Genomic DNA, 11,718 nt, shown 5'->3' on the forward strand with positions numbered 1-11,718 from the left:
TATATATATATATATATATATATATATATATATATATATATATATATATATATATATATATATATATATATATATTTATATATGCATCGAGCTCCTATGAACAACTCAAAACTTCAAAGTTGGTACGCGCATTGAGTGGCATTCAACAATTTTTAGTAATATTTCCCTGTTGGGTGACATGCCTCTTAATCAAACACCACCAAAGTATTCTTTGGCCTATTCATTGTGTTAAATTTTTGCTTGTTTTTAAAACAAGCAAGTGGTTGATAAACAACTTGAGATTCCCATGAAACTTTCATGCAACAATGAATAGAACAAGATCCCACATGTAATTAATATATAAGACAAAATAAAAGTAGGCACTGTTATAAAAAGACGCAGAGTATGCTATGGTCAAAACCCTCATGTGGTCTCGATGCAAATAGTTCGTGGGATTTCGGGCATATAAAAAAGTTTGGTAACGGCTAGTAATTTCCAAAAACCAGAAAGGACAAGTTGAGAATATTGCCTGCACTTTGGTCGCAATTTACGCAAGACTAAATATTCAGATCAATTGAAAGCCATTTTGCCATTGAACCCCTGGCAACAAAGGAGTTGGTTACCACTCACACTTCCATTTTTCCACAACGTGGGTGCTTTAGCACTCGCAGAAATCAGAAGAAGATAGCAAGAAAAGGAAGGAAAATATCCATTTTCTGTAACTTCTATTCTGTTGCTCATTATCTGCAACAATGATTTCCTCAAGAACCAGGTGAGTACGTTTTCTTACATTTCCTATTGGTCTTCTAGTTTGTTGCATTTAGATCTGATTTGGTTTTTATGTTTTTTGTTTGTGGAATGCATTTCTCCTGGCCCATTCGATTGTTTCTTTGGTTTTCATTGATGGGTTTCACTTTTCCTCGCATCTCCTCTCCTTTTTCTGTTGTTTAGATTCTTGTTTTTATTCCACGATGCATGTTCTATCTGATTTTGGTTGGATGGTCTTTGTTGGTTTCCCTAGATTTTGTTATTTGTGTTGTTTCTCTTGTTGCTTATGGAATTCGTACTGAGATGAATGTTGCGTACAACACAGAACTGGGTTGTATGAAACGCTGCCCAAAACCTCTGACGCTACGCCTAAGGCTCCCAAATTGAGCAGAGCAGCAAACAGGTCGGAACAACATGATCCTTCGTCTTCTCCTCTTCAACCTGGGAGGCTTTCGGTCGATGGGTCGCCGAGATTGGTCGATTCTCGGCCGAGAACTGTGGAATCTAAACCGTTGGAACGCCGATCACCCAAAATCACCACGCCTGAGGTGAGAAAAGGGAGCCTGAAGCCCTTCACAAACCGAAACCCACTTCACACTTTGATGGATCCGCAAAATTGGATGACTTCACATTGATTTTCGATTTGGGGTTTTTCGTGCAGAAGCGAGTTGTGAAGGGATCGGAGTTGCAGAGCCAGTTTGGGGTGGTTCAGGAAGATCTGAGGAAGACAAAGGAGCTCTTGGAGAAATCCGAGGTCGAGAAATCGCGGGCTATCAAAGAGTTGAAGGAGGCGAAGCGAGAGGCCGAGGAAGCAAATGAGAAGTTGACTGAAGCGTTTGTTCTGCAGAAGCGAGCCGAGGAGAATTGCGAGATCGAGAAGTTCCGGGCAGATGAGTTGGAGCAGGCAAGCATCGAAATGGTGCAGAAGATTGAGCAAAAGTGGCAGTCGGAGGTCGAACTTGTCAAGAAACAGCATGCTGCTGATGTATCGGCGCTGGTCTCCACGAATCAGGAGGTGGACAGGATGAAGCGGGAGCTAGCCATGGTCACCGAAACAAAGAATTCAGCCCTCCTGCATGCTGAAGACGTGATGAAGATTGCAGAGGAGAATGCCAAGAAAGGGGAGGTTTTGGCTCGGGAATTGGATCAAATGAAGGAATCATTGGATGCAGCTCACGCTTCTCGGTTGGCTGTTTGTGAAGAAAAGGCTTCGATTGATGCAATGTGGGAATCCAAAGTAAGGGAAGCTTCCAAGTTGATGGACAAATTGGGTTATGAAATTAATTCATTGAAACAAGAATTGGAGAAAGCTAGGACGGCCGAAGCCAAACTTGTGGAAACTGAAGGGATGATTGAAAGATTGAGACTTCAACTGAATGATGCCAAGAATTCAGAGTCTAAAGCCACTGATTTGGCAGCAGAGCAGAAGAAAACGATTGAATTGTTGGAAGTTGAAATTGAGAAAGAAAAATCTGCTGAGAAAACTGCAAATAAATCGGTGGTTTCATTGCTGAAGCAGTTGGAAGAGAGCAATGTAATTCTGCAAGAGGCTGAAGGTCAGACAGTTTCACTTAAAGAAAGCGTCAAATCTTTGGAGATGTCGCTTAGGCAACAAAGAGGTGATCTGGAGAAATCAGATCGGCAGATTGAGACTGCAAAACTCGAAGCAGATTCCATGGCTAAGACTATCAAATCTCTGAAAAAGGAGCTTCAGAGGATGGAGGAGGAGAAGGCACAGGCTCTTGAGAATGAAAAAATAACAACTTTGAAAATTCAAAGCCTAATGGAGGAGAAGAGCAAACTCAGTGATGAGCTGCAAGTAGCTAGAGAAGAAGAAGAGAAAAGCAAGAATGCAATTAATGATTTGGCTTCAGTTTTACATGAAGTTTCCACAGAAACCAGCAAAGCAAAAGAAAATCTTGCTACTACTCAAGGCCAACTTGCAGAAGCAAGGTCCCAGGTGGAAGAGTTGAAGCTGGTTCTTGAAGTAACGGAGGAGAAGTATCAGGTCATGATTGATGAAGCAAACAAGGAGATTGAACACTATAAAGTCATTGCTGAGAGAAACAAACTTGAATTCCAAAGCTCAAAAGCAGATTGGGATGAAAAGGAGCTTCATTTCTTGAACTGTGTTAAACGATCAGAGGAAAAAATCATGGTTCTTAAAGGAGAATCAGATAAGCTGGCTAATTCTCTTAAAGTTGTGGAGGCTGGAACTCAAATGGCAAGGGGAGATGGTGCCCAACTGCAAAATTCTCTTAACCAAATCAAGTCTGAACTGACCTGTGCAAAACAGGTTGCAGAACATGCTACATCTGAGAGCCTTCGGTTGAAGGAGATCTTAGATGATAAAGAAAATGAGCTAGCCAGGATTATGCAGTATAACAAAGAACTCCTTGCCAGAGAAGCTGCTGCTCTGGAGAAAATTGAACAGTTATCAAAGCTATTAGAAGAGAAAATTTCAAAGGCCAAGATGATTTTAGATGACAAAGAAAATAAGCTAGTGAGGATTACGCGAGAAAATAAAGAACTCCTTGCCAGAGAAGCTGCTGCTATGAAGAAAATTGAAGAGTTGTTGAAGCGGTTAGAAGAGAAAACTTCACAAAAGGCTGATGAGATTTTATATGGAAAAGACAAGGAACTCGCAAGGATTACACAAGAAAATAAAAAACTCCTTGCCAGAGAAGCTGATGCTCTGGACAAAAATAAAGAGTTGTCAAAGATGTTGGAAGAGAAAACTTCACGAAAGGTTGAGCAGATTTTAGATGACAAAGAAAATGAGCTAGCAAGGATCACACAAGAAAATGAGGAACTCCTTGCCAGAGAAGCTGCTGCTCTGGAGAAAATTGAAGAGTTGTCGAAGCTGTTAGAAGAGAAAACTTCACGAAAGGCTGAGGAAGATGGCAAAGTATTGACTGAAGAGAAGGATGGTCTAGAACTAGAAGTTCCAAGGAAGGCTGAGATTGCTGATGAGACACCTAATGAAAAGATTGAAGAGAAGCCTATATCGTTTCTTCCCTCTGGCAACCTAGAGAAGCAACCAGAGAATATATTTTCTGTCAGTGTTGTCCCAGCAGTGCTGAAACCACAGTCTGAGGATGGCAACGAGAAAGCCGAAGAGAATGGCAAAGATGAAGTTGACTCGGTGGATGTTGAAGTTTCAGCATGGGATAAGTGGAAGATTAAAGACAAGGGCTCGTCGCCCCAGAGTAACCGGCCAGAATCTGTGAATGAGGATTTCGACCCGAAGATTAACCAAACAATTAGATTGGTATCAGAAAGTGTTGATGATAGTGCAAACTCAAAACAAAAACAGCCTCAGAAGAAGAAGAAGAAGGCATTACTGCATAAGTTTGGAGGCCTGTTGAAGAAAAATTCCCACAAATAGCATCTGCAAAATCACAGGTATGGAATATTAGTATGTGACCTGTGAGCTTTTGCAGTGCCTCTGGTCATACTGTGGTTTTTAAGCTGATCGGTTTGTAAATTGATGTGTTTCCTCTATTTGTGATTACCTTCAGCCTGTTCTAATACCATTGTGTTTAGTTTCATGTCTGTTTTTTTTTTTTTTATCTTTAATTTTGTGAAAATTTTCTCCGGACTTCTACTTTTTTTTCTTATTTATTGAAGAGATGATAACTGAATTGTATTTAATCTTTTCTTTTTCTCCCTATTGTGGTGATCCTTTTCAGCACTATCTGCGTAATTGTATGAATAATTAAGGAAAGAACCAGGCATGTTATAGTTTACTTCCCACCTTGCCATTTTCTGTATGGAAGACGTGAATTGGACAAACATTCACTTGTCCCATTACTCCATGGTTCTTGTAGATATAAGATCTATGAGGAATGGGAGTTTACTTCAGCTGAGGGCCTGAAAATTACATGACCTATCAAGCATAGACAGTTGTAGTTTACTTCTTGCCCCTCTTTAACTTTTGGTTCTGAAAGATCCACCAAGAGAAAATTTTGATGGGTCTGGTTTTTCCCTTTAAATATTGAGTCTAATTTGGTGATGAAAGATTACTTTGATGGAGGCTCCGAGATCTTGGAGATTGTGAATCGTATGCAGCAGCATTGATGAATTATTTGGACATACTTTGAGACTATGACATGTTACACTTGTGGATGTACACATTTTAGAGGAGTCGAAACAATAAAAGGGAATGGCGGTACCTTACTGGGCTTGCAACCACTTGAATCTGACAAAACGGCTTTAACACCATCTCTTCTCTTCATTGTGATCTACACACCTTATCTGGATAGTTTGGTTTGCATAATTAAAGTGGGTTCAATAGCTCTCTGCCCGGAGCATGACGCCTCAATTAGAGCCTATGTCACACTGATACTCCATTTGCTAGTGATATTGAAAAGTTCGTCAGAATGGCCGTATTCCCATATCTGCAGAGCATTCAACAATTCAGGTGGTCTGGCATTTGATGGCGATAGGCCATTCTAAAATCCATGAACTTTGTACAGATTGATTATGCAGATTCAGTAGAAAGCTGTTCCGTGGTTTAAATGTTGTCAGTATCTGTCTGAATTGGCCGATACATATCGTATCGGCAGAATTTAATATTATTTTAATGGTTTTAACACGATGTCATGTTCTGATTGACATAAAATATTTTTAATTATTTTTTAGCCGATTCAGAATGATTCAATCGAAAATTGGTATCCGCCAATTCACCTGAATTGTTGGCCAAACAATTCAGGTCCCATACCAATACTGACAACATTAGATTACAGCCATTTTTGTTTTTCCTCCTGAATTCTGAAAATGGCACATTGGGTTCTACTAAACCAGAGTGAAGGTGAGGCGAAAAGCACACACGTACACAGAACTGATTTTCATCATACAAGCAAGAAAGATTTCATACCACAAGACGAACCACGAGTTAACGTGGTTCGGTCTCACGACCTACCTCCACGGCTCTCTTTCTCTCTCAAAATGATAATGAGAGAGGTTCCCACCACATATCTTGATTTACAACAGGTGATTTACATTTTGAGAGCAAATTGTATCATGCAGCTGATTTCTTGGCTCTTGCTTAGCCATGCACACTATTTTGGAAGGAGATCCAATATCAACACGTTGGGCAAGTTTATCGTGAGCCTGGTTTCTTTCTTCTTTGGTTTTGAATTCCACGTCACTTTGAATGTTGGGGCATGGTTAACGGTTCAAGAGAATCCAGATTGTGTGCCTTGAATCCCCCCTGCAAGATCAACGGTCCATTGGTGATGTTGAGCTTGGACTTGAGATAGTTGAACCATTGAACAGGAAGAGGCTCGGTGAGAAGATCGGCGATCCGATCTTTAGTAGAGAGATGTTGAACCTTGAGACTTTGATTTACCACTTTGTCCTGAACAAAGTGAATGTCCAATTCGATATGCTTGCTTCTGCTTGTAGATTCTCATTTTTAATAAAAAATAAGGATAAATTTGAAAATGGGTTTTGGATAAAAACATATTCGAATTTTAGAAGACACAAGAGAATGTAAGGTCCGCTCTTCAAGAAGTGTGTCTTTCCTCTTTCGAAGTAGTGTCTTTCCTTTTCCGATGAGCAAGGATCAATCGCTCTTGAAACTTTAGAATCTTCAATGGCTGGGCTTTAGCTTGCAAGTGACTAGTACCTCGTACGCATGTCCTAAAAAAAAGGTGAAGTTGATGGTGGATCCCTAGTTGTAGATTTTGAAATGAATTTGGGTCTCGATCTTATGAATTTTAAGTCCAAAGATCCAGCTGATCCAGCTTCTGATGATGTGGTACAATCTTATTGGATGGAAGTTTTGAAGTCTTCTTAATTGGTTCTTGCCATTAGATCGAATCTGATAGAACCCGATCTCCCACAGAGAATGATTCTACAAGTCTGGGCACTTAGAAAGAGGCAAGGAGGACACACTGCAATGTGCAGCAAGGACACATTGGGCGTGTGGCCAATGAAGGAGAGAGAAACGTGAGGTAGGGGGACAAAGCCAGGCAGGTGGAAGGGGGCAACGCATGTCATCGGGCAAGGGACACGAAAAGGCAGAAACCTGTTGGGGCATGTGGCCTGGGTAAGTCCCAGGGCAAGGGACACGACTAGGAAGAAACCTGTAGGAGGGAGAGAGATGTCCCTCCTTGCGGGTTTGAAAAATGAGACAGGTGGCGTGGGCATCGACTGGAAGGAAGAAACGCGTTCCCGACTGGCAAACAATGGTGGATGGGTGAGGGAGAAGAATGGTTCCCTCGAAAACAGTCACATAAACATGAATGAAGAATAGAGGAATCACTCAATAATCTTCATTAAGGAAATACGTAAATCAAGTACCTCTACTTATAGCTTTACAAAAGGGCATAAAAGTAAAATAAGTATGCACAGTCTCACCCTGGATGGGGTTCCAGGAGAGAATCCCACCAAAGACCCAGCCTGGGCAGGATTCTAGGTTGGGAGGGTTTCTCAGGGAGTCCTGGGAGAAGGGGGACTCTTTCTCTCTCTATGCAATCCTAGTTGGGCGAGGCTCTAGTTAGGTGGGTCCTGGATGGGGCAGATCCAGCTGGTCGGATTTAGAGCATGTGTGATCTGTAACAAAAACCTATTGATTGGGGTTACCTAGCTTAAGGGTTAAGCAACTTGAAACCGACCAAGTTCAATATATCTAATGTAAGGGCAATCTCTAAGAGATTAAGAAGACTTATCTCTAAGAAAAGGGAAAAAGCTTTTAGGTAGATTTTAGAGCTTTCTATGAAGGTAAGAATCTAGGGGCATGGATGGGACTTTTAAAAGTTTTCTAGGAATTGGATATAGGAATTTTGGATCTCTATATTTCAAATCGGGTCATACTTTGAATCTATTATGATAGACTAATTTTTTTTTACCATAACTCTCTATTCAAGTATTAGATTGAGACACAGTTTGATGTGTTAGAAAGATAAAATCCTCTACTTTAATTCATATTTTAAGTTAAACTAAATTTTATAGTTTTTATAGTAAAAAATACACTCAAAGTAAAGCCTACCTAAAAACAGGATTTTGGTCAGAGAGGTCACCTTGTTTTTGTCATAACTATTTCCTCCAGTATGTGATCGGCCTTATTTTTGTCTCATTTGAAAATTAAGACTCTAATTTAATTCACTTTTGGTCAAAAGCCTCAAGGATATCGTTTTGAAGGTCAAAAATTCACTTAAACCTAAATTTTACTTGAAAATGACTTGAAACACCTTGTTTTCAAAGAGAGATTTTTCTATAAAACTATTTGGTCAAAATTAAGGTGTCTATAGATGTCCCTCTTTTTGTTGCCGAGAATGTGAAGCTCAACTAATAACAAAGAAGTAGACACATCAATTTTGAAATACAAAAGATTGACTCTGACACTAAGTTTTTGAAAAATGTCCTGTGAAAGAATGATATGGCGAATAGCTTAAGGCACGTAGGTAGTTTTATACGAGGATCTCTTTATGATGTCTTTCTATATAGGTAGAGAGTTCTTGGCCATATGACCTTGGGCCAAAGACTAAAGCTAATAGCTTGTTTCATATTAGGGTTTTTCCTTGAACTTGGTCTAGTGAGCTGAAAGTCTGTTGAGAGAGGTTAAACGAAAGACAAAACAAGTGTCTTATCACATAAGATTTACAGAAAATGACTGACAAGTTTTTTAAAATACATAGATTTCTTAAAAAGACAAAGACATAAACAAACTTCTATTACAAAGACATCAATATACGACAGAGACACTTTTGACCCAAACATGCTTGGAGATAAAAGGTGGTTATTTACTCATCAAATGGGTATTAAATTGCTTCATCAATTTGTGAGACAACCTATGAATCTAATATCCATCTATATACATAATGATTCTAAGGCAAGACTGGGTAAGTTTCCTAATGAGACAATTGGATTGCTAGCTATATTAGCTGCAAGAAAAACATGTTGGTAGCATGCAAGATATGCAAATAGATAATTCATGATATAATGCATAAAATGCATACAGAAAAATGCGTGAAGGATGCATATAATAATGCATACATGCATAACATACAAAAAGTATACATGAAATATGTAGAGAGCCCATATGCATGAAAGATGAATGCATAAAATGGCATGAATGTTGGTCTAAAGCTTTTAGGATAATGATATAGATGATCATATCATTTGCTTTTGACATTTTTTTGTACAAACTTTTTTTTGAACTTAATATGACATGACTATGATGTTGATGTATATTCATGATCTTGATATGACATATCATGCATTGCAAAACCCAATTTAGATAAAATCAACAAGGATTGCAAAAAATTTTGTTAGAATAAACATTGTTGTAAGATCAACTTATAGACCTTTAAGAGTCAAACAAAACAGCTTAAATGTTTGAATGAAATATGAATGCAATTAACAAGATGATCAAGGAACTTAAAAGCTAAAAAACTTGTGTAATTCAGTGTAACATGTCACAAAATTCATGAAATTGCATAATATTAAACATAGACCAAAACTTGGGGCACACCATCCAATTACTTTCTCTTGTTATATATATATATATATATATATATATATATATATATATATATATATATATATAGAGAGAGAGAGAGAGAGAGAGAGAGAGGATTATCCTGCCCCTGTTTTGTTAAGTCATTATTAGGGCCCTCCAAAAATCATAATGTTTAAATGTTTTATGCTCGATTTGAACCGCTAGGTGTTTATGATTGTTACTGAATAGAAAACATGTAATTGATTAAGCATCATTATGCTCAGATGAGGTAAAAAAATCATCAGTTATTATCATACTAAAATTTCATGATAAAATGTTTACATTTTTACATTAAATCAATTTGAAACAAATTAAGCTTGTTTCTGAATAAATATGTATTGATAAACACATCTAGGTGCCAGTGCATAAGTCGAGTAAATCCTCATGACCAACCAAAGGAGGGGATGAGAAATAAGGTCACTTGACATCTTTTAGTTTGAAGAGTTTTTTCTCTAAGTGGATCATCATGGTCTTAAACCATATAACACGAGACTCAGCATACCCCTATATGATTTATTCCTCGCTATTTTTAGGCTTCACAAAAAGATTTATGCTTCTATTTCACTACAAGCTTACTTATTTTTATACTTCCTTCCCACAAAGAACTCTACCTTTAAGCTTCCTCTTCACAATATTGAAAAAAAAAATGACAATCACTAATAATTCAAAGAGTAAGATAAAGTGCATGTAAACTCATAAAATGCAAAAATTTCTTGGCAAAATCCATTCAAATGACAAGACCTTTTTTGCTACACATGCATTTTTTTTTTTTTTTAGAATTTTCAAAAAGTTTCACTTTTTTTTGGATTCTTTTGATTTTTCATTTTTTTATTATTTTGAAATGACTTTTTAGAAGAGATGATCAAAGCAAGACACTCATATTCCAAAAGATGTGAGAACTATGAATGCATGACTTGGACTACAAGGGTTGAGAGAACCTTATTTAGGCAATACAGTTTTTCTCCTATGACTCTTTGACCTAATGGGGATGAATAGAAGTCATGACACTAAATGCCCTCATGGAGAATGGCCATAACAGAATGCAATGCAAATGATCGACTTCTATGGCTCATGCCATGAAAGCTTGATGATGTTCTCCCTTGACTCTCCTATGGCTCATGTCCGAGATTTCCTTTAGACTCATGTTGAAAAGACTTCAAAATCAAAAGTGTCAAGTTTTTTATTTTTTATTTTTTATTTATTTTTTAGATTTAAAAATTCTTATTTTTTAGATTTTTGGATACAAAGGCAAGACAAAAAGAGGATTATTAACACAAATTCTCACATTCCCATCCTTAGACTCTAGAAAGTTTTGGAACAAGGGAAAGTTGTGGCATCCTTAGATGAAAAAGAACACATTTTTTTTGGGTTTTTCAAAATTCTATTTTTTTTTTGTTTTTTAAATAATAATGTACAAGGCTTAAGTTAGAATCACTTACCTAGGGTTTATGGTATTTCTACCCAGTTTTTCTCCTTGGTTAGACTCATGATTAACTTCTTTGACATGTGATGGCTCTCCAGCTTTAAAAGAAGGACTTGCATCAAATAATACACCTGAGAACAAAATATTCAATCCCAAGGTTTTAGACTAATTTCAAAGCAAAAAGACCCATTGCATCCCCAAGCTCATCAAGCATGGGGAGAAGACCCGAATGAATGGAACGACACAGTCATTCTCAAACACTAGGATTTCCAAATGTGAATGGGAAGGGGTCATTATGAACTCCTTTTGCATCACTTTGGCTAGACTGGTTGCAAATTTGGTTGTCTTCCCAAGTTATAAAGTGTCTTCCAAAGGTGATACTCCCAGGTTCAAGTCATGAGATTGTGGGTGTACTGTTTCCATAATTTTTCTTCCCAATAATAATATTTGCCAATGGTCAGATGATCTATCCATTTGGTGTATCCACGCCATTCAGCGTAGATCCTGATAGGTGTTTTAGGGTAAGTTCTCACCACTTTAGAGAATGTCAAAGACTTTATCTTCATAGGAGTTACTTGTTGAAGACACCTTTGGAGATAATGTTCAAAGTGCTTTTGCATAGGATCATCTTGATAGTTATCCCATACATGTTTTAGCTAGACCTTGAATGCTTTTTGGACTTCCATTTCAAAAATGACCAAGTCTGAAACTATTATCATATCCCAGTCTATTCTCAAAAGTCTGAATGTCTAGAGGTGGAGGCGACAAAGGATCAAAGTCATCATAGGAACCAATAGAATCAAGATCAGATCCAGGATTATTGAACCCCACATAGTCATCATAAAAATTTCTTTCAAGCTAGGCTATAGTGGTGTCACCTTCAAAATTGATCTCATTAAGGAAGGAAGATAACCTTTTGACTTAGAGAATTTTGGTGAATCTAGCAAGGTTTGGATGTCTTCTTTTTTTACAACGTACTCACCTTTTGACTCATAATCTAGATGATTGACTGACTCTATATGGATGATTTTCCTTTGAA

At 37.8% G+C, this 11,718-nt stretch overlaps 1 protein-coding gene across 1 annotated transcript; it reads left to right on the forward strand.

Annotated features, from left to right (window-relative positions):
• Positions 1-580: 580 nt before the first annotated feature.
• On the forward strand, positions 581-4,299 carry LOC149819146 (WEB family protein At3g02930, chloroplastic-like). The gene is made up of 3 exons (XM_089984105.1): positions 581-751; positions 1,073-1,295; positions 1,409-4,299. Exons 1-3 carry the CDS (start codon positions 732-734, stop codon positions 4,133-4,135), a joined length of 2,970 nt encoding a protein of 989 aa, XP_089840231.1. The 5' UTR covers positions 581-731; the 3' UTR covers positions 4,136-4,299.
• Positions 4,300-11,718: the final 7,419 nt, after the last annotated feature.

Source organism: Nuphar pumila, chromosome 13, assembly GCF_984573655.1.
Source record: "Nuphar pumila chromosome 13, dmNupPumi1.hap1.1, whole genome shotgun sequence".
Classification (NCBI taxonomy): domain Eukaryota; kingdom Viridiplantae; phylum Streptophyta; class Magnoliopsida; order Nymphaeales; family Nymphaeaceae; genus Nuphar; species Nuphar pumila.